Source organism: Dermacentor andersoni, chromosome 2 (genome assembly GCF_023375885.2).
Source record: "Dermacentor andersoni chromosome 2, qqDerAnde1_hic_scaffold, whole genome shotgun sequence".
Lineage (NCBI taxonomy): Eukaryota > Metazoa > Arthropoda > Arachnida > Ixodida > Ixodidae > Dermacentor > Dermacentor andersoni.
In genome coordinates, this window is record NC_092815.1 from 156,772,901 (window position 1) to 156,798,875 (window position 25,975).

The following is a 25,975-nucleotide window of genomic DNA, read 5'->3' on the forward strand; positions in this document are numbered from 1 at the left end:
TTTATTTACTAAATGAAACAGTTGTTTCTATTTTGCCCAAAAGCAGTCGGAAAGTTGCAATTCTCGTCATATCATGACTCGTTGTTAAAGTCCACAGCAGCGATGGTGGCGCGTCCGCGGCACGTGTTAATGAGACGCGGTTTTCACTATCGCGCGCACATCCCTATCATTTTTCGCCATTGAGCTGGTCACCAACAGATGATCCATCCATCGCGATATAGCTGGTGCTCTTCGTCTTCAACAGCTTTGCATCGAGTCAAAACGACACTAGTTGCCACAACCGCTGCGAACGACACCGCGGCCACTATCGAGACGATCATGAACGGCGAGCTTGCAGTTCTGAAGGCACGCAACCGGCGCGTGCACCGAGTCACGACGAAATTACTGTTTGCTTCCACCGCTGTGGCCGAAACCGCGATCGCTGTCAACGCTATCTTAATTAGCGACCATGCAATTGTGAAGACACGCTGCCAAGGCGGTGTTATTCGCGACGGTAAACGCAAGAATAAAGGTTTTAAAGGCGAAATTCGGCAGTCCTTCCACTCTAGGAAGGCGGATGACCAGCGAAGCTGTATAGATGGTATGTCTAAATATGCAACGCAGAGATACATAAATATTTTGGAGTTCTTCGTTATATTCACGCAAGCTACTATACCTTTGGAGTCGCTATGGTTAACGGCCAAGGATTCGATGGCAACGATGGACATAGTCTTGGCGTAGGTTAAGTCCAAACACGAGCGCCTCGTGGCCGTTGGCACCTTGGGACCGGGGTAGCACTGTAGCCTGCACCGTTCAAGCATAAACAAGGGCAACAAATTGTCATCCGGTCGGGGCATTTCCACATAGAGGGTGCCAACTACAACGACAGGAGTTTGATCGCATCTGCCGGATCGAGCAGCCATCCAAAGTGGCCGCGCATAAAGTCCTCTAAATCACGCTTAGAAGAGGCAGGTCGAACGCACAGGGTGGCAATGACCGTTCCGTCGACGGTCGTTCTTGGGTCGAGGGCTTTTAACGTCGTTTGTTCGCGGAGGCAGGACGCGACGATGACACGTCGCGCGCTCAGCACGTGCAGCCACTAATTTTATTTCAGCGAAAAGACCACAGTACATAAACCAGATGACTCTCCACAGACTTTGAACGACGCTAAAACAACAGAGAAAACGGACTCCGGCCATGGTAACGTTTCGTCCACTACGCTCTGGAGGCGTCGTATTCCTACATGGCCTACCACCGCATCGTAAAGCCTCAGCACTATGGCCGCCTCGTGGCGTTTACCTACTCACGAATGCAGCGTGCGGTTCTTGCCAACTGCGTTTCTAGCGCTGGTCATAAAGGCTTTTTCGTTCGTGTACTTCGACGCGTCCGATATAAAAATGCGTGAAATGTCTCGAAGATGATGCACTATCTGGAAAAAATCGCTCGAGAATATGGCCCCTGGGCCGCTATTTTGTAGCGATGCCTTATGCCTTATTCTATGCTATTCTTATCATCCACCACACACGGTCGCCTGATCCCGTTGATAATGTGGGCAGACCGTCGCTCTGACCACTGGCCAAGCGCGAAAAGCCTGAAAAAGCATAGAATCGGAAAAGCATCGCTACAAAATACTGGCCCTGAATACCACTTACGTATGCTTTTCCTGCGTCATCGCGGCTTATATCACTTCAGTCATCCCTGGAAAGCGTTCGGCAAGATGATATTGCACGGTTAAGCGACCGCTCGCGAGTTGTAGCTTCTGCAGCTTCGTCAATCGCTGTTTACATGCTTTGTGCGGGTTTGCTGGTCCGCGTCGCACTTGCCTGCTGCGGCGTGGCGCACGCTGGCGCCCTGAAAACTGCGTGCAACAGGAAAGATTTGCTCGGCATTCCTCTATGCTGCACAGTCATCGCTCGTGTTCAAGTACGTGCTCGAGCGTCAGACGGCCGCGCAATGCGCCGGCGTTCTTGCAGCAGCTCCTATCACCTGCGCAACGAGAAACCACTCGGAGAGAGACACCCATAAACTTGCAGTTATTGAGCGAACGACGCGTCTGGGCGCCCAGGCGCAACTGAGAGAACAGCAGTCGTGTACGCTTCTTGATTGGCTTTGGACCATATCCGCATCACTACCTTTCATTGCCAGGTCCACGCATGGTGTGCTTAGGCACTATTGAACGGCCTCTAATAAGAAAAATAGGTGATCACCAGCCCTGCGTCGTTGCCGAAATCACATTGATAGTATATGTTAGGAGGATGAGGAGTAGATTTTAATGAAGAGAAAGGAGGAGAAGTCGGCCTGAAGAGCTAAGAACTTATAGGTAGACCACCCCAAGGGAAATTTCGTTTCACTTGGCCTTTCAATGCAGGAAAGCAGCCACGCAAGACTGACCCACAAGAAACTAAAACGAATGCTCTGAAACATTCTAATAATAGCAAATGCTAATGTATTGGTCACAAAGTTAGGAATAAAAGAAATGCTGCCTGCAGTGGTTCTTCGTGGAAGTCGGTTCGAACTGCACTAACACAGAGTATATTGATACATGCATATTGCGTGTTTCTTGTGGACGATGCACGCGGGCGCCCCGACGAAGACGACGAATGGTCTCTGGCTCTCGAGTTGTCGGCTGAACTGGCCAGCGCTGCAGTTATCCATTATGAATGCACTTTGTAAATAGTCTGCAGTTTTTAATGCTTCGTTCGCGTATCATTTGGTGGAAGGTGCCACTCCCCGTCCTCGCCACGGAGCTCCGCAGCGGCCACACCATCCTGCTTGTTGTTGTTGTTGTTGTTGTTGTTGTTGTAGCCTGCGACACGTGTGGCTCCTACCCACGATGGGACATTGGCCAGGTGGGTGGATTATTCGAAATTAATATGAAGCATAAATTTCTTAATATCTATGGAATTAGTATTGAATAGCGTAGAACTAACTGTTAAAATAAAATCAGGAAGGTCATATTGAATGAGTAATAAATAATTTAAAAGTAAAAAAAGGAATTTAGCAGGGCATTCGTTTAGATTCTGTAAGAAATGTTTGAATAGCGAAGCAAGCATCCCTGTGGCTGAATCCCAAAGTGGACGCCCCGAACGAAAGAATAGCAGGTTGCATCAAGTCCAGGACGATTCTTTGAAAAGGTATTTCAAACAATGTTTTTCTTACCGCGGTAAAGCGGCGACAAGATAGAAGAAAGTGCTGTATCGTCTCCTCCTCATTACAAAATGAACAGAGGGGGGAGGGAACCAAACCCGACCTGTGTAAATAGAAATTCAGGGAGGGAATGCGGCCGCGTAATTTGGTGAGGGAGACCTCAAGCATTCTAGTGTAACAGGATTCCCTATGCCAGGGAAATGTCAGGCGCTTATAATCTGGAGAAGCAGTCAAATGTGGGTTTGATAAGGCTAATCTAATTGATCACATCCGAAATCTTGCCCCCGTGATCTGTGCTGTCCCTGGTAGAATAGGAAGAACAGGGCCGGATAGTGGTGTCTTAGCCAGTGAATCGGCAGTTTCCTTAAAAAACAAACCTTTATGACCAAGCACCCAAATCAAGTGAACACATGGCACATGGGCAGGAACTAGTAAGTGGAAGAGTTTAAGCATGGGTGACTCATTATTAGCGGTAAGGCAAGAGCATACAGAAAGGGAGTCAGTAAGTATAGCAGCTCGTGTAATCATTTGGTCTAACTTGCGTAAGGCTAGGATTACTGCTAAAAACTCGGCCAGAAAAATAGGCACAATATCAGGCAGTCTTAAAGAAAAAGACCGCTCCAGTGCAGGGCAAAATATTCGAATGCCAACTTTTTCCTCGCACTGTGAGGCATCTGTTGCGATGATAATGTTTGTTTCTAGGGTGCTTAGGTGGTCTTGCAACCTGACGTTTAAGATGCCGTAAGGGAGTAGTTTCACATGGTTTGGGAAAATGTCCTCGCACCTGATCTCTGGATAATTTGAATGCGTATTATTAGGAAGTACATGGCGAATTTGCACATGTAGTGGTCAAGTAAAGTTTGCACAAATTTAATATGTGGTCTATGAAACCTGGGCTAATGAACAGGAAAAATAATTCTGGATCGGAGATGAAAATTATTTGAGGACGGTTTAATGGTGATTCATATAGCCTTAAGAAGGTCTGTACGGTCAGAAGGTGAAATCGGCATAAAATGGGTGGGATTCTTGCTTCCAGGTACAATACGGCATTTGCAACATATATAGGTAGGCCTAAGCACAGACGTAGCGCCTCTCATTCTAACAAAACTAGCGGCCGAAGCTTGTATGATGGAACACCTGAGAATAAAACACATCCAAATTGTAACACCGGACGAACGTACATTTTATATACCATCAAGAGGGATTTTCTTCGCATACCTGTTCTTCGATTGCTCAACTTGCGCAAAGTGGCCATTGTACGAGCTCCTTTTGTCTCAATATATTCAATTTGCGGCCGCCAGATAAAATTTCTTTTGTAAATAACTCCAAGGTACTTGAGCGACTCTACTTGTGGGATATCTTCGAGATGATAGTTAAGCGATATGGATACTGGGTCTTTAACGGGAAAAACAAGCATAGCACACTTGTTAGCATTCAGGTTAAAGTGTAAGCTATTCAGCCAGCGTTCAAGTTCCCTTAGATACGACTGCAAAATTTTGTAAAGAGTGTATATGTCACTAGCCATACCAAAAACGGCAATGTCATCAGCATAAACGTAGGTACTGACACCTGGGTGAACGGGGATTCTGCTCAGTAAAATATTAAATAATACTGGTGAAAATACCGATCTCTGAGGCACACCTCTTGTTTTCTGATGTTTACTAGAAGAATAGCCGCTTGGAAAACAATAGAATTTCCTCTCTTTTAAAAATTCATGCACCCATGCTACAATATAGCCTGGAAAACAATAGCTCTGTAACCGATTTGTTAAAATTGTATGTTCAATGCTGTCATAGGCTTTACATATATCTAAGGCAACTACAGCCGCGTATTGTTTTTTCTGTCTGGCGATGTTAATGCGACTTTCAAGGTCTACATGCGCGTGCCATATGGAATAGCCAGATCGAAATCCAATTTGGCAAGGACTCAACAATTGATTCTCGTCAATAAACTCTCTTATATGTCCGAGAAGCACTCTTTCAATAAGTTTCACTATGTTTGATGTCAACGCAATTGGTCTCATGTTGTAGATCGTGTACCCTGCCCCTTGCTTTTTAATTAAGGGAATAATTTTGGCGATCTTCCGTTCTTGTGGAATCCATGCATTGCCAACAGAGTAGTTTACCAAGTTCAGAAGCTTACATGGAGCTTCTTGAAAGAAAATCTTAAATATTGCATTTGTTATTCCGTCCGGGCCAGGCGCTGTAGTTGGCAACAGTAACATAACTTGTGCTACTTCCGAATAGGATATCTCTTTGTAGTCCGAGAATGCAGGAGTAAAAACAGAAGTTTGAAGGCGCGTTGCGAACCGGCTCTCCAATTCTTTAGCTCTAAGGACTCCTGCATTTACTGTGAGGCATAGACGATTGAGTCTACATTAGCACTCATTGGGAGCCTGTTTCTAAAACGAAGGTAATTAAATAAAGAACGTTTGTTTTGGAATTTAGATCGATAATCGAAATGGTTTTTATCGTACTCGTCCTTTGCGTGCTTAATAGTACGTTTGAAGGTTGCCGAAATAAATTAATAATCCTTCCAATTTTGTGGGCTCTGATTATGTAGAAGTTTTTTCCAAGCAGCTTTCCTTCTTCGATAAACTCGTGCGCACTCACTGTTCCACCAAGGACTAGATGGAGAACGCTGGGCTGTCTGAATTAGAAATTCAGACTTTTGTCGGGAGATCTGTAACGCTGAACAAATATTAAAGCCAATTTTTTCGTCATTACTATTAGTTAATGATGCAATGGCGGAGCGCAAGCAGTCTTTAAATTTTTTGTAATTCAAAAATATTCTGCCTTGTCGTTCAACTGATGTTAAAGGGCATGCAATTTCACACTATACCGGGAGATGATCAGTGTACCGAAATCAATCGTAGTCCAAGATGTCACGGCGACACTTGTCCTAGAAAACGTCAAATGTAACACTGAGCGAGATTGCCCACGGAGAAATGTAGGTCATCTGACATTAAGGCATGAAAGATTTTATCTATGGTCCAGTCCCATAGTCGTGTCCCACATGCATCTGTTTTGTAACCCCATGACACGTGATGCGAGTTGGTCACCAGTAAGGATGACTTCATTTTTGCAGCTGGCCAGCGCACTATCCAATTGGTATGTACTGTATACGCCCGTAGGGAAATAAGCACTAATAATCGAAAATGAACGGTAGCCTAGGATGCTAAGGTGCACTGCCGAAATTTCACATTCTGGAGACATTAACTTGAAAGTTATTTTCGCCTTATGACAGAAATTATATGACAAAATCATTAAACCACCTCCTAGTGAAAGGCGAGAAAAGATCGAAAATCTTTAAAATGAAATTTTTTCGCAGGAGTAAGCCAGGTTTCTTGTAATATTTTGACGTCAGGATTAAGATCAGTTGTTAAGCAATTTAAGTCTGTTGAAGCAGAAAACAAGGAACGACAGTTCCACTGTAGCACTTTTAAAAAAGCTATGGTGATAATCTAATTGATATACTTACTTCAGCGACTACCGTCGCAACGAACTTTCTTGGATGCCAGAATGAGAAATAGGATTACCCTTTTTGTTTTTGGTATATGGACAAGAAGCCGTTACTGGAGACCCAGTTCGCTTTTGCGGCCTGGTATCATGACCCGTTTCCATGTCGACGTGCGAGTCTGACTGACGCGAAGAACAAGGATCGGATCCTACAAATGTTGGGTCCGATGTGGTACTCGGCGCTAGGACTGAACTGGCTACCTGTTTTGCAGCACAAGCAATCGATTTGGTGATTGGTGTTGCAGCAGTTTGCAACAGCTGTGTCATCTGCGCAGTAGACACTTGGGGAATACATTCGGTAACACTTGTGACAATATGTTGCATAGCCTTTGTCATTGCTTTTTCTACTGCTGATTCAATGAGTTTAGACAAGTTGTCTTCATGTGAAGTAGATTGCCTCGAAGGGACGCCAGCGTATCCAAAGGCTCTTTCCTTGACGACTGCAATAGCTTCTCGCCTCGAACATCGTCGCCTGTCAATTATCTCGAGTAACTGCATTTCGTTAGCTCTAGCCGAGCAGTTTCCATAGTCAGCCGCATGGTTTCCTCCACATAGGCAGCACGTTTCGGCTTCAGCTGTGCACTCATTGGGGGAATGATCTTCGACACAGGCGCGACAGCGTCCATTTGATTTGCAGCCTGCTTCACTATGGCCAAAACGCCAACAGTTCCGACACTGAAGTAGACGGGATGCAAGATGTTTCACTCTAAATATAAGTGGCCACACTTTTAGTTCAGATGGGCAGGACATGCCAGCAAACGTAGCAATAACCGATTCTGTGGTAACTTTTTTCCCGTTTACAAGTCGATTACATCGGTATACAGCTAAAACGCCAGCATCAGACAGTTTCTCCAGAGTCTCAGTTGGGCTCAATCAAGAGTCTACGCCACGGACAATGCCTTTAGTGCATGCTAATTGAGGAGGAATAAACGCACTCACCGGGACAGATGCGAAAGTCTTACACTTTAGGAGGTCTGCAACACAGGTCGAATCTGAAGACCTACAAACTATCCCACCTCTTTCAAGTTGTCAGACATCGCTTATCATCTGGAAATGACGCGTCATGGCTTGGAGCCCGTCCTGAACAGCTTGTGGGTTGTTCAGCCGGATGAATCCACCGTTCGAGGGCACCAGTGCGACAGGGATGCTGCTAACACCACTGCGGAAGAAAGATTGCAAAGGCAAATCATCAGGAGAAAGGGAGGCTGAACAAGTGCTGGGCCCTTGCCCAGGAGAGTGTTTAGACATCAGCACTGCTTTAATACGAAATAAGTCCTACAAAAATTACATAAGTAAGATAACTAGGTCAAGTCCACCCAAAACTCAGCTAAACCACCAAGCAAGTCCCAGCTTGGGCACACCGAAGAGGAGAACCGAACGCTAGATCGAACGCTTCCTTGCAGCGAGGCCCGTGTCGTCACCTGGAGCCATGGCGGAAACCATCCTGCTTTCCGCCATGGCTGCCAGTGACGACGCTTCGTCTGGTGCTACTCCTCCGACCCCGAAAACAACCTACGTTACGATCACCAACCTCCGCGATCCTGGCATATTCTCCGGCCAAGATAATGTCTACGTTGAAGACTGGCTCAGCCTGTATAAGCGTATTAGCCGAAACAACCGCTGCGACCCTACCATTATGCTTACGAATAGCCTATTCTACTTCTGCGGAACTCCTCGTGTCTGGTTCCGAACACACGAGGACGAGATCTCTAGGTGGGATGCTTTCAAGGAGAAGCTCAGCGACCTCTTTGAAAATTCCACCGTTCGGCAGATGCCTGCTAAAGAGAGCTTGCTACCCGAGACCAGTCTTCTACTGAATCGTATGTCTCGTACATAGAAGACGTGCTCGTTCTTTGCCGGAAAGTCGAAGAGAAAATGACCGAGGTTGACAAAGACGGCCGTGTACTCAAAGGGATCACGGACGACGCGTTATACTTGTTGGTCTTCAACAATGTGTCCACCATCGACGTCAGTGTCGAGGAATGCCGCCGCTTTGAGCTCGCCAAAAGCCGCCGCGTCATTCCACAATTCTCCCGGCGCCCTTACACGGCTACGACGTCGTCTTGCGTCGGCCTCGCCGCTTCACCACTCTTAAATGTGCACGTCACACGTATTGTTCGCCGCGAGCTCGAGGCTGCAAGTCCTGCGCCGTTCCATGCCCGCCCACTTGACACCACCATTGACCAACCAGCCCCAGCGATCTCTCTCATTCAGGCAGTTGTGCGGCAATAATTTGCAAACCTAGGTTTTCCTGCTGCCTGCTCCATCTCCCGACCTGACGCGCGACCGGTGCCGACAGCTACGCCTCACAGTGATCTGTATTCACCTCCAGAATACCGCAAGCCTACTGGGTGGAGAACTCCGGCCGACAAGCCCATTTGCTTCCGTTGCCTCCGGATTGGCCACGTCGCTCGCCACTGCCGCATCTTCTAGACGTCGCCGTATTTGAGCTCCTTTTCTCCATCTCCTCGCCCATATGCCGACCCGCGCCGTTACTCTCCTCGCCTTATGCCTCATACCTCTGACCCTACCGTCGATGACAGTCGTCCTGCTCGCTCGCCCTGACCTCAACGCCGTCGATCGCCGTCGCGCCGACCACGCCGCTATTCGCCGCCGACCACTTATGCACCCTCACCGATGGAAAACTAGACCATGCAGCTCCTAGGGGTGGTGCTTCATTATCTTCATCGTGTCGAAATCCTCCATTGAGGCTCCCAAAGAACCAGAATTGACTTGAGGTTCACGTCGATGGTGTCCCCTTAACGGCGTTAATAGATGCTGGAGCCCAGGTATCTATAATGAGTTGTAACCTCCATCGTCGACTGAGGAAGGTTCTCACGCCTGCTACTACATGAACCGTACACGTGGCCGATGGCAGCACTGTTGACGTCACCGGAATGTGCACTTTCCGTATAAGTTTCGCCGACCACCACGTTCCTGTTCTTTTTACACTGCTAGCCAATTGTCCCCATGACCTAAATCTCGGACTCGATTTTCTTACGGAGCATTCAGCTTTGATCGACTGTTCTGCCGGTACCCTCTGCCTCGAACTTCCTCTGTTCGCGCATATTCGTGTCGAACTGCGGAACAAATTTAGTACGACCACCTTCGCCCGCCTGCCGCATAAAGCCTTGACTTTCGTCGATTTGCTATCATCTTTTCCTGTGCCCGATGATGATTACGTCGCCACACCTTTTCCTGGTGTCCTTTTGATGCGCAATATCACTGTGCCCCACTCCGTCGTCACCATCACCGATAACCGGACATGCCTCCCCGTCGTCAATTTTGGCCTTACTAAGGAAGTTCTACCCCAAAGCATATCGGTTACAACGCTGCGTGCTATACGAGATGACCACGTCACGACGTTTTCAGTAGACGTCTGCTCAGATTCTTCACCATGCCCACAGGATGCTATTTGCCCTGACGCAACATTTCGGCCCATGATTGCTGCGGACCTACTGCCTGAACAAGCAGCAGCTTTGTGTCGCCTTTTGGTTTCTTACTACAACATCTTCGACCTCAATAATCGCCAATTGGGTCAAACTTTAATTCTTAAGCGTTGCATAAATACTGGTGATGCCAGTCCTGTTCTTCGCCGGCCATATCAAGTTTTTGCTTTAGAGCGTAAGGTTGTTTAAGATGAAGTGAACAAGCTGCTTGCCAAAGGCATTGTTGAACCTTCGTCGAGCCCTTGGGCGTCGCTCGTGGTGCTTGTTAAAAACAAAGATCGCACATGGCCTTTCTGCGTAGATTATCGTGATCTACACTGCATTACCAAGAAAGAAGTCTACCCCTTGCCTCGCACTGACGACGCGCTCCATTGTCTCCACTGTGCCAACTACTTTTTATCAATAGACTTTCGGTCTGGTTATCGGCAAATTTCTGTGGATGAAATGGACCAAGAGAAAATAGCGTTCGTCACCTCTAACAGTCTATATCAATTCAAACTTATGTTATTCGGTCTATGCAACGCCCCAGCAACGTTCGAACGTAAAATGGACTGTTTGCTTCAAAGGTTGAAATGCTCAACATGCCTCTGCTACCCAGACGACGTTCTCGTATTTTCGCCTACATTTGAGACGCACCTTGAGCGGTTATGAGCTGTTCTTCAAGTTTTCCGCAAGGCTGGGCTCCAACTAAATTAATCGAATTGTCACTTCGGTCGTCGGCTGATTACAGTACTCGCTCACCTCGTCGACGCTTCCGGTACGCAAGCAGACCCGGAGAAAATTCGTACTGTCACGTCTTTTTCTGTACCTCAATCTGTCAAAGACGTCCGAAGTTTTGTAGGAATCTGCTCCTACTTCCGACGCTTCGTTAAAGCTTCGCAGCGATTGCCCGACCACTTACTGATCTTCTGAAGAAGGACGTGCCGTTTGCGTGGGCCCTGCTGAAACTGCCGCGTTTGCCCAACTCACCAACATTCTCACCACGCCAACTATACTGGCCCACTTTGACCCCTCCTCCCCTACAGAGTTGCGTACCGATGCCAGTGGTTACGGTATCAGAGGCTTCTTAGCGCAGCACCAACAGGGTCAAGATAGTGTTATCGCCTACGCTAGCCGCTTCCTCACAGCAGCGGAGCGCAACTATTCGATTATAGATCGTGAATCCCTGCCTCTCGTTTGGGCGGTTTCCAAATTCTGCCCGTACTTGTATGCCACGCACTTCTCTGTAATCTCGGACCACCACGCGCTCTGCTGGCTTTCCTCACTCAAGGATCCTACCGGCCGGCTTGGTCGCTGGGCTCTGCGGCTGCAAGAATATTGCTATGCAGTAGTGTACAAGTCGGGCCGATTACATCAAGACGCAGACTGTTTATCACGCTATCCAGTGGACGAACCACCAGCCGACTCTGACCCCGTTGCCGACGCTTGCGTTTTCTCCGTTTCCCAGCTGCTACACGTTGCCGACGAGCAACGCCGTGATGCCACCTTGCGCGCCATCTTGATGGCTTGGAATCTTCACCTTCTGATCTGTCATCGGTCCCTTCACCTGTTTGTATCTTCATCTTTTACAATATTTCATCATGTTCTGTATGGCATGTGGCTATGACGTAGCAAAAAAGTCGTAAAACCTGCCATATGAAAAGCATTACTGAGGCACTCACATTCTTAAGAGTTCTTTTGTAGATCTCCGATAGATCCCTCATATCTCCAGGCATCGGATACGCATGTACCCTGTTTTTTCTTGGTGAACAAATAGCGAAAAGAGCGACAACAAGATAAAGAAACTCCTCCAGCAGTGGTCCCACTTGAATTCAAATGCTCAGCATAAGTGTGCTACACAAAACTTTCTGCGTTATTAAGTTTATTAGGCTTCAGTAGTCAACTGTCCCTTCTTTCGAACTAATGATACTTTGACCCGTCACTGTTCTGCTCCCATTCAACACAAGTTCCTCCTCCGCTTTTGAAGCGTAAAAGTTACTTTGCGATTATCAATAATGAGCTTTATAGCAAACATTGGGGAATATCTAAGGGGTACCAAGAAGCCTGTCATTGTTTCCCTGCCATGCTTTCTCTTTTTGGTAGAGGCCCCTTTGCTGACGTGAAAGCATATCCACGTAAGAAGAAAGATCATAAACCACACGATACTAATCCAGTTTATTTTTCTGCGAAGCAGCGATTTATTATTCGGTAGACATAACCGAAGACTCTTGAAAAGCATGCCTAGTGCGTTAGATGTTGTCCAACACGCCCTTGCACGATTCGTCATCGAACACTGAGACTGGCATGTCGCAGTTGTCCTCGAACTGGTCCACGCACTCCTGCGGGAAACTGTGCACAGCATCTGAGGCGACCCATAGACCACAGCCTGCAAGAGAAAACAGGTTGTTCCCACTCTAAGTTCTGCTTGAGCGAAAGAGAACAAAGAAACGCTAGCAATGTGCAAAAAAATGAGCTGGTCACCACACGCAGACGAGAACTATGCATCATGACACGTTCCTCCCGTGTTCTTCTTGCATCCTCAGTGCCTACAATCTTCTTATATGTATCGGACTCGCTTAACTGACTACAGAAAATGTGATGATGTGTACCATGCATTCTTTTTCTGCTCTTGTTGTTTGTAGCGCATAATGTGATTAAGCAACTTCTTGCTAAGATTTTACGTTATTCGCATCTGTTGGCGATCACTGCTTATGTAATATCGGCCGATGGGCTCGTCAAAGAACTTTAGCAGATTTTCCACGCCCCTCCCCAAGCAAATAGCGGTCAAACTTGAAACTTCTGCAGCGATACGCTAAGTCCCGTCTTGACAGCTAATATTCAACAATGGCTGTTCGTAAGTGCATATTCGTAATACAGTAGTCCCATATTTATGGGAAATTTACACTATTCTTCGATTCATAGTCTGCTGGCATTACATGGTTATTACTCAACATTGAGCCCTTCGGTTCCCCCAAAATTTTACTTGACAGCGTTAAGAAGCTCGTGTCGCAGAAAAGCCGGTGTCGTCGGCGTCGGCGGCGTTGGCCATGGGCGAAAAATCCTGGAAGGCAATTCATAAATAAAAACAACTTGCAGGACGGGCTGGGTGGGAATCGAACCCAGGTCTCCGGAGTGTGTGAGACGGAGACGCTACCACTCAGCCATGAGTTCGATGGTTCAAAGCGCGACAAAAGCACCTCTAGTGAATGCGGTGTTGCCTTAGAAACTTGCCGTAGAAAGTTATACTGCGGTGTATATCGTTAATTATGAGCACGTAAATTACAGAAGTCGCAGTTAAACGAGTAGTGAAGTAAGTAACGAGTAGTAAGTAAGTAAAAAAGCGGGCACGTCCTGTGCTACCGGGGCTTAGCGGAGAGACGAGAACTAGGAGTCGGATTCCTGATTAATAAGAACATAGCTGGTAACATACGGGAATTCTATAGCATTAACGAGAGGGTGGCATGTCTTGTTGTGAAACTTAATAAGAGGTACAAAATGAAGGTTATACAAGTCTACGCCCCTACATCCAGTCATGATCACCAGGAAGTCGAAAGCTTCTATGAAGACGGGGAAGCGGCGATGGGTAAAGTCAAAACAAAATACAGTATACTGATGGGCGACTTCAATGCCAAGGTAGGCAAGAAGCAGGCTGGAGACGAGGCAGTGGGGGAATATGGCATAGGCACTAGGAATAGCAGGGGAGAGTTATTAGTAGAGTTTGCGGAACAGAATAATATGCGGATAATGAATACCTTCTTCCGCAAGCGAGATAGCCGAAAGTGGACGTGGAGGAGCCCGAACGGCGAGACTAGAAATGAAATAGACTTCATACTCTGCGCTAATCCTGGCATCATAGAAGATGTGGACGTGCTCAGCAAGGTGCGCTGCAGTGACTATAGGATGGTAAGAACTCGAATTAGCCTAGACCTGAGGAGGGAACGGAAGCAGCTGGTACATAAGAAGTCGATCAATGAGTTAGCGGTAAGAGGGAAAATAGAGGAATTCCAGATCAAGCTACAGAACAGGTATTCGGCGTTGACTCAGAAAGAGGACCTTAGCGTTGAAGCAATGAACGACAATCTTGTGGGCATCATTAAGGAGTGTGCAATAGAAGTCGGTGGTAACTCCGTTAAACAGGATACCAGTAAGCTATCGCAGGAGACGAAAGATCTGATCAAGAAACGCCAATGTATGAAAGCCTCTAACCCTACAGCTAGAATAGAACTGGCAGAACTTTCGAAGTTAATCAACAAGTGTAAGACAGCTGACATAAGGAAGTATAATATCGATAGAATTGAACATGCTCTCAGGATCGGAGGAAGCCTAAAAGCAGTGAAGAAGAAACTAGGAATTGGCAAGATTCAGATGTATGCGTTAAGAGACAAAGCCGGCAATATCATTACTAATATGGATGAGATAGTTCAAGTGGCTGAGGAGTTCTATGGAGATTTATACAGTACCAGTGGCACCCACGACGATAATGGAAGAGAGAATAGTCTAGAGGAATTCAAAATCCCACAGGTAACACGGGAAGAAGTAAAGAAAGCCTTGGGAGCTACGGAAAGGGGGAAGGCAGCTGGGGAGGATCAGGTAACAGCAGACTTGTTGAAGGATGGTGGGCAGATTGTTCTACAGAAACTGGCCACCCTGTATACGCAATGCCTCAGGACTTCGAGCGTGCCGGAATCTTGGAAAAACGCTAATATAATCCTAATCCATAAGAAAGTGGACGCCAAAGACTTGAAAAATTATAGACCGATCAGTTTACTGTCCGTTGCCTACAATGTATTTACTAAGGTAATTGCAAATAGAATCAGGAACACCTTAGACTTCTGTGAACCAACGGACCAGGCAGGATTCCGTAAAGGCTACTCAACAATAGACCATATTCACACTATCAATCAGGTGATAGAAAAATGTGCGGAATATAACCAACCTTCATATATAGCTTTCATTGATTACGAGAAAGCGTTTGATTCAGTCGAAACCTCAGCAGTCATGGAGGCATTGCGGAATCAGGGTGTAGACGAGCCGTATGTAAAAATACTGAAATATATCTATAGCGGCTCCACAGCCACCGTAGTCCTCCATAAAGAAAGCAACAAAATCCCAATAAAGAAAAGCGTAAGGCAGGGAGATACGATCTCTCCGATGCTATTCGCAGCGTGTTTACAGGAGGTATTCAGAGACCTGGATTGGGAAGAATTGGGGATAAGAGTTAATGGAGAATACCTTAGTAACTTGCGATTCGCTGATGATATTGCCTTGCTTAGTAACTCAGGGGACCAACTGCAATGCATGCTCACTCATCTGGAGAGGCAAAGCCGAAGGGTGGGTCTAAAAATTAATCTGCAGAAAAATAAGGTAATGTTTAACAGTCTCGGAAGGGTACAGCAGTTTACAATAGGTAGTGAGGCACTGGAAGTGGTAAGGGAATACATCTACTTAGGACAGGTAGTGACTGCGGATCCGGATCATGAGACTGAAATAATCAGAAGAATAAGAATGGGCTGGGGTGCGTTTGGCAGGCATTCTCAGATCATGAACAGCAGGTTGCCATTATCCCTCAAGAGAAAAGTTTATAACAGCTGTGTCTTACCAGTACTCATGTACGGCGCAGAAACCTGGAGGATTACGAAAAGAGTTCTACTTAAATTGAGGACGACGCAACCAGCTATGGAAAGAAGAATGATAGGTGTAACGTTAAGGGATAAGAAAAGAGCTGATTGTGTGAGGGAACAAACGCGAGTTAATGATATCTTAGTTGAAATCAAGAAAAAGAAATGGGCATGGGCAGGACACGTAATGAGGAGGGAAAATAACTGATGGTCATTAAGAGTTACGGAATGGATTCCAAGGGAAGGAAAGCGTAGCAGAGGGCGGCAGAAAGTTAGGTGGGCGGATGAGATTAAGAAGTTTGCAGGGACAACATGGCCACAATTAGTACATGACCGGCGTAGTTGGACAAGTATGGGAGAGGCATTTGCCCTGCAGTGGGCATAACCAGGCTGATGATGATGATGATGATGATGATGATGATGATGATGATGAAGTAAGTTTCCGCTACACTTCTTCTGCGCTTGGCGCAGATGCAGAGCCATCTCGCGGCAAATACAGAAGACCCCCTCCTCGCAATGTACGGCGCTGCCCCAACTGGTGGCGCGGCACTCACCCGCTTCTCCTCTTCGTCTCGTTTGAGCGCATTGGGGCCGACTCAAGAGCATGCCGAGCGAATGAGTGGGCGGTGTGAACGGAGTGCGATAACGCTATCACGTTCCACTCTTGAAAGCGAAGCTTAAGCGTGCTTCAATTTTTTTCTCATTATACAGCAAACCTCTCGACTCTGTAGCATTAACGCCTTGACAGAGAGAGAGAGAGAGAGAGAGAACAAACGCTTAATAATCTAAATAAGTGAGAAACGAGAAACACTTCTATCCCCACGCAAGGCGGGTGGACTCCTCAGTCCAGGTAGCCATTGGCCTTTGCTCCTTCCCTGATCTGGTTCACCAGGTTGCGCTGCTACTCCAAGTCCGTGGCTTCAAGAATGGACTCCCACGATTCTTGGCGGTCATGATATGTGGTTTTGTCTTCGGTTCTTCTAGATTAAGCTTTTGATCGGTTTTGCAAGATCAGGACACCGTATCACCATTTGATGAAAGGTGTCCGGCACCGCGCAGTATCGGCAAAGGTATGAAAATCCGTCTGGGTACTTTCTATGTAATATGATGCCGCCTACACATGCGTTTGCTTTGAGACGCCAAAGAGCAACTGTCTCTTCTCTTGTTAGACAGCTGTGTACGTGGTAAGAGATATACGCTTCTTTGAAATCTGTAATGCTGCAAGATATTCGTACATTTCGGGGCGAATGCCCTCGGACCTGGCCACCTTTCGGAACCCCTCTCACAAAAAATCCCGGCTTGTATGATCTCAGGTTGCGGCGCGTGCCACTTCGTTTCCCGCCAGTGACTCGTAGCCAGGAATCCAGACGACGTAGGTTTCGGAAGCTTCCCTGTGTTTCGATATTTCTAGCTGGATCTCAGAGGTTTCGAGGACACCATGTCTTTGCGGAAATTACGAAATGCTGATTGCAAGCCGCTCAGCATTACGGAGTTTTCGGTGGATGTGGAGATGGCGCGTTCAGTTGCCATCTTCGGCCGTGTCTGAATCTCCTGGGCGTATCATGATAGCGGCCTTTTCTTTGCCTTGGGTAATAATTGCGGTTATATCGAAAGCTGGTATCCTTGGATACTTACCACATCTGCGTATCCTGTGTTAGGGTGTGCAGAGAATTTCTTGTGCAGTGCTCTTGCGAATGTTCTTTCCTTAATTATGAAAGTTTGCATGCATATTGCGGGATACAGGTACCGCTGAGATTAAGTCTCGTATGTGCGTTGGTAGTCTCGATTTCTCATCCGATCTTGCAGTCGCCTCCACATCGAAACCGAGTCAAAGTAGCACGCTTCTGCCGGTGGGAGTCAGTTTGAGTCTCTCAACACGAATTGAATTGTTCGCTTCTGTGTGTTCCTCCCACGTGTTGTGCAGGCCGAGTTTGAGGAATCGTGCTGTAATTGTTTTTAGGAAATTCACAATTGAGTATTGATAACTTTTACAATCATAGTATTTAGTTTCTTTATTTTTCTGCATTTTCAATGGCCAGATAAGGGATGCCATACCCGATCCTGCTCGTGTTGAGCGTCTGTACGATACGCAGCGTGTCTTGTCCACAACTCTCTTAATGAGGTCCCACGCTTGGGTGAGTGATGTTTGATGTTTGGGGAGGGTCGCGACTGTTGTCCCGTCTTTATGTATGAAGCAGCATAAAACAATGTATTGACCTCTTGCCGCGTAGAGAGTTCACGTACTAGGTAACGCTTGTGCTTTCAACGGTGGCCCACATTCTACGGCTATTAGCCCCGAGAACGACCTAGAGGGGCGCTGCCAGCGCCGCTCGCGTGACGTCAGGGCACGGACTGGCGCCTGTCGTCTGCTGCATTTCGGGCGGTGTCCGGCTGCCTTCTGCAGTGTTTCCGTTTGTTCGCTCTCGTTCCCAATGCTTGTATACTTATGACGGGCCTCGCAAATATATATATTACGATGTCTTCGTTCGCGAAAATGTAATCATGCAGCTTATTTCCTAGACGGCAATATGTTTCTCGAAGGCAACGCTATTGTGCCACCAGAGGGAGCTCAGACCAGCTCATTACGGGTTTTTCATGCGCGGATCTACACTTTCCAGTGGTAGCTCATGTGAATAATAAAAGCATAAACGCAAAAGCACAGCACATAGGAATCTAGTTAAGATTCCATACCCACCATGGTGCAATATGCGTGTCACAAATAAACGCTGACTATATATGATTTCTACAACATTTATTCTGATTTTAACCCGCTAAAACATGTTTGCTGATGACGAACAGTTCACGGTATAATATCGAATTTTTCTATTTCTTCACAGAAACCCTCGGCAATAACATGAAGACTTAACTACCACTGCAGTTTAGATTCGACCAGCACCACTTGCGTTTTTAATTGGTTCTCAAAATTAGGACGTTCTTCACGGGTTAAATTTAAGTGGCGGTAACTTGAAGCAAAGCTGATTGAGGTTTACAGTTGTTTGCAGCACACAGAAAGGAATGTGCCAATATTTATTCCCTTTCTGTGCTACATGTTCAACTCACTTGAGCAATTTACTGGTGCTTCTTGCTTGAGAAACAGGCATGATGAATCTGTTTGGAAAACTGACACAGTCTGCTGCGGTCAAATATTTGAGTGAAATATGCCTTTTGGACTGGTTCGGTGCAGCCAGCAAGAAGCCTAAGGCCCATTCATTAGTAGTGTTGCACATATTCAAGATATCATTATTCCCCAGTGGAGGTCAAGTGTTCATGTGAAACTTGTGGTGTCTTCTTTAAGAGGCGGGTACGCGAGGTTTTCTTTTATGCACTGACGAAGCACGTAATTTGTCTGTGTAATTAAACAACGCAGATCGAGAAATGTTGAGGCAGGATGTGTTTGCATTTTCCATTTCAACGCAGCCTAAGCTGCGCTGTAGTGCCTCGAGTGTGCTATAGGCATTGTAATTGGAGCTGTAAAGAGCTACTTCATGGTTTCAATTCGAAGTTGTAGTGAAATGCTGGGTTTCGCGAACAAAGCGCGCCTCGCCATAACGATAGTCAGTTGCTTCCGTTGCGGGAGGGGTGTGCCATATCGTCTATAAAAGCTAGTGAGGGCGACTATGACACATTTCATCGTTTGCAGGTGATTGCATGGTTCTCGATCTTAACCACGAAATTTTATTTCATGTGATTGCTGTTATGGTGTTCGTGAAGTATATATATATACTATACACGATGCGCCGCCGTGTTAACAGCCAATGCGTTTCTGGGTGCCTATTTCAGAGAACGGTGAAAGTAGTACCAAACTTTCTCACACAAAATGCGCGCCTATCTCTTCCATTTAAGCCTTAATACAGTTGCCACATTTGATTAAGACAACTCACCAGAGTGATAAGAATTATGATGAAAGCTTCGCGGGGCAGTGTCCTTCTACACGGATTTATAATGTTGACACCTAATATCAAGGTATTTCTTTCATGTAAAATGCTATGTCTCTCATACTTAAGCAAAAAGGGAATGTTAAGTGTTTAGGGGAGCATCATAAGTAACTGCGCGTGTTGAACTTGCAGACGTTCTTTTTAAGCAAAATTTATGAACAGACAGGGTGCATATATGCATTGCAAGACCAGTAGACCCCTTCAGCGCTACATAGCTTGCGATATCCAAGTCCCAAATTTTCATGACTCACGCGGTTTCAAAGAAGAAACTGCGATCCACGCATGGCAACAGAAATAATCCGAAATAATCTTCTGTAAGTGCGGCTCAAGCCGCCAATACCAAGAAAACGTACCAAGAAAACGAGCGCGCGCGGCAGCCGAGCGAGCCGGAGTGAGCGGCGTCCTGGCCGTGACGTCACTCGCGAGAGGGCGCCACTCCAAATTCTCGCCGCTAATGGTCATAATTGGCGCTGCCTAATATTCCAAAGTATAAGTTATACACGTGTAGATAAAGGCAAGAACGTTGACACCGGGACAGGCACCCACGTGGCTCCATTAGCAGAAGACCGCACGCGTCGTGCGTAGGTTCGAGGGTCCGCTTCCACCGGTAGCAAAACCTCTTTTCTGCCATTTCATTAGCTTTTTTCGTTGTTAGAAAAGCAAACTTCATTGCTATATTTAATGGTCACTCGTGACTAAGTCTGTGCATCAATAAAAACAGTTATAACCTCCAACAATTTCGGTGAGATCATTGTCTGTTGGCTTCATAATATTGTAGCGATATGCGGTGTCATGGCGTACCGCGTGCTGCCCGCTACGCAGTGAGCACTAGCTATCAATTAGTGCAGTAAATTACAAAGCCTTACTTTGTTTCTCCTTGAATGGGATGTCCAGTACGACGCAATTCTCATAGTTGGTATATACGAAATTTCCCGTTTTCTCACCATCGGCGCCTGAAAGCAGAAAGAACGAGAATGCGCAATCAGCAGCGCACCTTTGCGCGCATCGACAATAAGCTCTTACGCTAGAATTGTTCGTAAGAACAAAGCGGAGCCAATCATGATGCCGGACATGATATTAGCGAAGGCGACCAGCTCATAACACAGAACAAGTTTTACAAACTAACAGCTTTGTGAAATTAGTCACTGAAGCACATATTAACGTCGGCAATCCGGCTAGGAATCGGTATTCCCATTAGGTCTAGTGCGAAAGTAAAAACAGAATGGAGAAGGAAACGCTGATTGAGCACTGAGTTTGAAGCTTTACTGCACCGAATAGACAAGATGCGCACAGATATGCAAAACCCACCGGGAAAAAAAGCTCGAAAATCGCATTGAAAACCCTAAGTCCCTCCCTGCCCATCACAGAACAGCATTCACTGACAAAATATTTACAGGTTACTATACTTATTGCTGGGAAAATGACAGTATAAATTTCTTGCTGACGAATTATCACGCTCTTTCTTCACGCGTACTCTTTTTTAACATTTCTTAGGTAGGCATGTCAGCGACGCCTTCGGTGGTGCTTCAGTGATAATGCTTCTCTTGCTTTAAGATAACTGGTGGAAATATCAAAAATACTACGCAGTGACTGTTTGAAAAATAACCCCCGTGCCCATATCCCCAAAATCTCTTTTGCGTAAGAGGATTTTATCATTGGCCAGGAACATGGCGCGGTACCTCAACGTCTACGCGTCGTTGCACTGCAAAGCACGACGCCGCGGGTTTGATACCTGTCGCGCCGGCCGCATTTTGATTTAGGCGGAATAAAAAAGCGCTCTCGTGCTGCATTAGGTGCACCTAAAACAACCGCAGGTGCTCAAAACTGACCCGAAGTCCCGAAGACCCAGAATACACCAGTCGAGAGAGAGAGCGAGGATCGCTGCGAAGCATGACGCTTACGCCAACACCCTGCAGTGCGGGAGGCCGAGGACGACCGATGCCGAGCTCGCGCTTCAACCGGGGTTGCCAGCGCTCGGTTTCAACGTGAGTTCCTCTCGTTGGAGTTCGGACATTCCTGCCGAGTGCGCGATCGACGGTAGTTTGACTCGAACATATCGACGCTCAACACGCTTCGGTCTGTCGAGAAATGTGCACAAGGCGTGTGTGTGCTGCGAGACATCTTCCCGTTGGTCAGCGACCACTGCGATATGCGGCTGACTAGGACATGTCGGGAAACGATCTTACGCGGGAAGGTGCCGCAGTTCATCGTGACAAACGGCTTCAAGTATCCACCCAAGCCAGCTGAACTACCGCGTTTCAATCTAGCAGCAGCCAAGTTACAACCTAGCAGTAGCCGACATAGCCCCTAATCGACCAGCTTCGCTGTTTCAAACCTCGTGCGACCGAGCGCGAGCTTGCCCGTTTTTTTTTTTAATAGATGGTCCCTCCTACCACCTCATAATGCGAGCTATACACCCAATTCTTATCTGCATTTCTGCTACATTACGTGACCGTTTCTATGATAAATATTAGGTACGCTCCATTTCACTGACTAACGAAAAAACGTTTGGTCACCAAGAAGATTACTGAAGTAAATCACTTCGTTTCGAAGTTCGGCTTCAATGCTCTAAGGAAATACTTTGCCGTTAGTGGTATGGAACATCTGTTTTCTAGCACAGCAGCCAAATGCTCTAATCATTATGCCACGATCACATGCATGCGCCTCCTGTGCCAAAGCCTTTTTTTTTTTTTTTTTTAGTCTCGCGCCTTGGTCGCGAGCCAGCCTCTCGCATTATTCACTCGGGAAAGATAGCGCTTTGAGACGCCGTACTAGACTACACTGCCTTCGGGATCGACCCACATTGTTTGTCAGATGGATACCTACAAAGTGTGCGGGGTCAACTTATAGGACTATGGCATTGGGAAACTTTCGCACTTGTACACCAACTTGAGGAACACATTTATCTAAGGCAGCGAAGTTGTGTAGGCATGTGTTTCTATGCCCGAAATCTTCCCAGGAAGACTCGCTTTTTTTCTTTAAACTTGTAATAGAAATGGTAGGTCGCGAGAGTGCCCTTAAGAACAGATAGCGAAGATGTTCATTTCCTCAAATGCAAAAGTCAACCAAGCAGACTCATACCACTCTGACAGCAACGCTGCTGCGTAAATAACACACTGGAAGCCCTTATCCGCGCTCGTGCAGCCAAAAACAGTCCTACACTTTCACAACCCTACGAAACCGTACACAGGAGTTCGGATAGAGTGCAGCTAACTCCGACATCAGTGTCCTTGCTGTGAAATTTCTTTGTGCAATCGAATCAGAAGACTTCTGCATAAGGAAAGACCACATAAAGTCCAACCACAGATCCTGTTCAGCACAATGCGTTGGCGGGCTAGTTGGTGCGAACCCATAATTACTTTGTTTAGCGCAAAACAACGGACACAAGAAAGACGACAAGACAAGGCGCTACTCTCAACTAGAGGGTAGCACCTTGTCCTGTAGTCTTTCTTGTGCCTGTTGTTTTGCGCTAAACGAAGTTATCACAGATCTTGTGTTTGGAGAATATTTGTTAGATCACCGACAATTAGATTTACTAACATTTCAAGCTTGACCTACAGATATACGTATAGATATCCAAACAAGACAGGAGTTTAAAGGAAGATGTAAACTTCAAACTATGAGGGGTATTCAAACAAGGAATGTCGCTTTAAACCAACATTTTGACAAGTGGGATTGTCTTTTTGAGGGTAGACAACCTATAATATAGAAGGACAGCAACTCAATTTTTTAAATGGCCTGCTCGAACGAAAAGCACCCAAACGATGCGTGAATATGCGCATCTAATTTATTTGAACGGGCATTGCTGCCAATGAGAGCCGATGCAACCACTTAGCAAAACCAGGAGGCTGGAAAATAACCTCTTCGCGTCTATAGGAGCTAAACACGAACGGACAGGAGCATGGCCAAAGGAACTCCTCCGACGAAGAAGAGCTCCTCCGACAGCGCATATTGAAGCTAGGAGCCCAGGTACTCTGGGATATAAAGAAAGAGGTCGACGATGACGGCCTGTAACAAGTGCGTCGCGCTGGTTGCGCCGTAGGCTGAATTCGCCGGCAATAACGAGAAGCCGTGCCAAACCGCCCTGCGAACAGTGGCAAGTGGTAATGATATTTCATTCTAATGCTGCGAAATCCGGAGGGCACAGCACTACGAAGACCGCAGCAATGGCACGCATCTGTCGAATATGCTGTGTTCTCGCCTGAAACGGCAGTTCGGGCACACTGCAGAGAGCATCATTCCTAGCCATTTCAGGCAATCGAGGGAAGGCAGCACACTCCACCCGAGGCGCCACCTAAAGCCACGAAGATGATCAGGTAGAAAAGATGCGTCAGCCCTCCCCACGACACATGGCTAGAGTGAACACGGCGTGCAGGATGCACTTATGGGAGCAATGAGGCATCCTTTGTGTCAACATTGTCAACACAGTGATTGTAGAACCCATCTACTGCTGGACAATAGACTACAAAAATGTGACAGCTGTTGCATAATATACCGGGGATGTCAACGACTGCGAGCCACGTTTGAGAATCCCATTGTACATGAGGTGCAGAAGACGAGTGTCCAGAAAATAAGCTCGAATTAGAACGGGGCATTCATCACTTGGCAGTACACGTAGAAGGAAGAGCGATGCAGGCAGTGGACAGAGACAGAAGAAAAGCGAACCATCCGGGGAACGCGCCTGTCCTAGTGCAGCCCAGTGCACCAACTTCGCGCCATCCGACCGGAAATAAAAAACGAAAAGAAAAGCGGCTGTAGTAAACTCACGATGCGTAACGGTAATTTCGACACATGGCAAACATACCAGGTACGGTCACAAAAGATGGGTCGCGCGAGGTACCTCCGCTCATGAAGCGGAAACTCAAAATCGCGTTCAAGTCGAATTTTTCGCTCAATTCTTCGAGAGACATACATCAACACGAAGTCACAAATGTCATAATAATTATGCACGAAACTTAGAGAGAGAGAGAGAGAGAGAGAGAGAGAAAGCAAGGACAGGAAAGGCAGGGAGGTCAACCAGAAAAGCATCCCGTTTGCTACCCTACACTGGGGGTGGGGGTAAGGGGAACAGAAAGAGGGAGAATGGGGAGAGTAAGCACTGAGTGCGTGTGGGAGAGACACTATACACAGGAACACTATAAACGGTATCTTAAGCAGGTGCACTTCGAGTATTGCACTAGAGTACGAATCGCTTTCCGTGCCAGTGATGGCTGCGGCCACGGTCCGAGTATCTTTGACTCGGTGAACGGTCTAGAGTGCAGTCGGTGTAAAGTTGCTCGCAGATAGAGGCGTTGTACATCGTAGCAAGGCCAGGTACACAATAGGTGTTCGATGGTTTCCTCGCACCCATAGAAGTCGCATATCGGGCTCTCGGCCATTCCCGAACGATAGGAGTTCGTCAACGACACTCCCAGCCACAAGCGGTACTGCAAGGTTATTTCGCCGCGGGAAAGGCTATATGGCAGTTGTAGTCGTAGCGTGGGGTCCAGTTTATGTAATCGGCAACTGAAGGCACTTGAACACCAGAGATCTTGTGACTTTTTGCGTGCAAGTAGGCGAAGTTGTTTGGCAGCGTCCGACCTCGCCAAAGCTGTTGGACGCGTCTGGGCATCTTTGTGGGCAGACCGGGCAGCCTTGTCAGCTATGTTGTTGCCGACGATGCCACAGTGAGCAGAAATACATTGAAATGTAATGTTGTGGCCTCTTTCTAGAGCATGGTGGCGCACTTCTCTGCTGTCAGATATCATCTGCTCGTAAGTTCTGTGATGTAATGCGGACTTGATACAGTGAAGAGCTGCCTTAGAATCACAAAATACTACCCATTTATCTATTGGCTCTTTGGTGACGTAATTCATAGCGGCATGGAGAGCTGCAAGTTCTTCCGACGTAGATGTAGTCATGTGTGACAATTTGAATCTAACTGTAACCTGCTTAGCTGGAACGACGAATGTGGCAGTTGAGCTGGTAGGTGAGGTCGAACCATCGGTATGCATATGTATGTGGTCATGATACGTCTGGTGCAGTAATAGGAGCGTAAGTTGCTTCAGAGCCGGCGATGGATGATTGGACTTTTTCGTGGTTCCAGGAATAGCAAAATTTACCTGAGGCTGTCGCAGGCCCCGCAGGGGAGATGAAGGCTTTGCCGCCGGTGTAAAAGATGACGGTATGCACTCTTTATGAGCGCTAATAACTCCTGGAAAGGTTGCTTGAGGTCTCTCGGCTGCTAGGGAGGCCACATAATGGTTGGGGCTTCTAGACAGATCGCGACTGTGCGCTCTGAGAGAGTCGACAGCTACATGTGTCTGGATCATATGGTCTCCCACGATGGTAATTGTTGCTGCTGTTGAGGT

At 46.9% G+C, this 25,975-nt stretch overlaps 1 protein-coding gene across 1 annotated transcript in view; it reads right to left on the reverse strand.

Moving 5' to 3' along the window:
• Window positions 1-12,262: 12,262 nt before the first annotated feature.
• Window positions 12,263-25,975, reverse strand: part of LOC129387282 (uncharacterized) — a 50,116-nt gene continuing 36,403 nt past the window's right edge. Inside the window, exons 4-5 of the mRNA XM_055076117.2 lie at window positions 20,492-20,578; window positions 12,263-12,458 (exon numbers count right to left, since the gene is read on the reverse strand). Of these exons, the coding sequence (XP_054932092.1) occupies window positions 12,322-12,458; window positions 20,492-20,578 (224 nt within the window). The 3' untranslated portion in view covers window positions 12,263-12,321. The remainder of the gene's footprint in view (window positions 12,459-20,491; window positions 20,579-25,975) is intronic.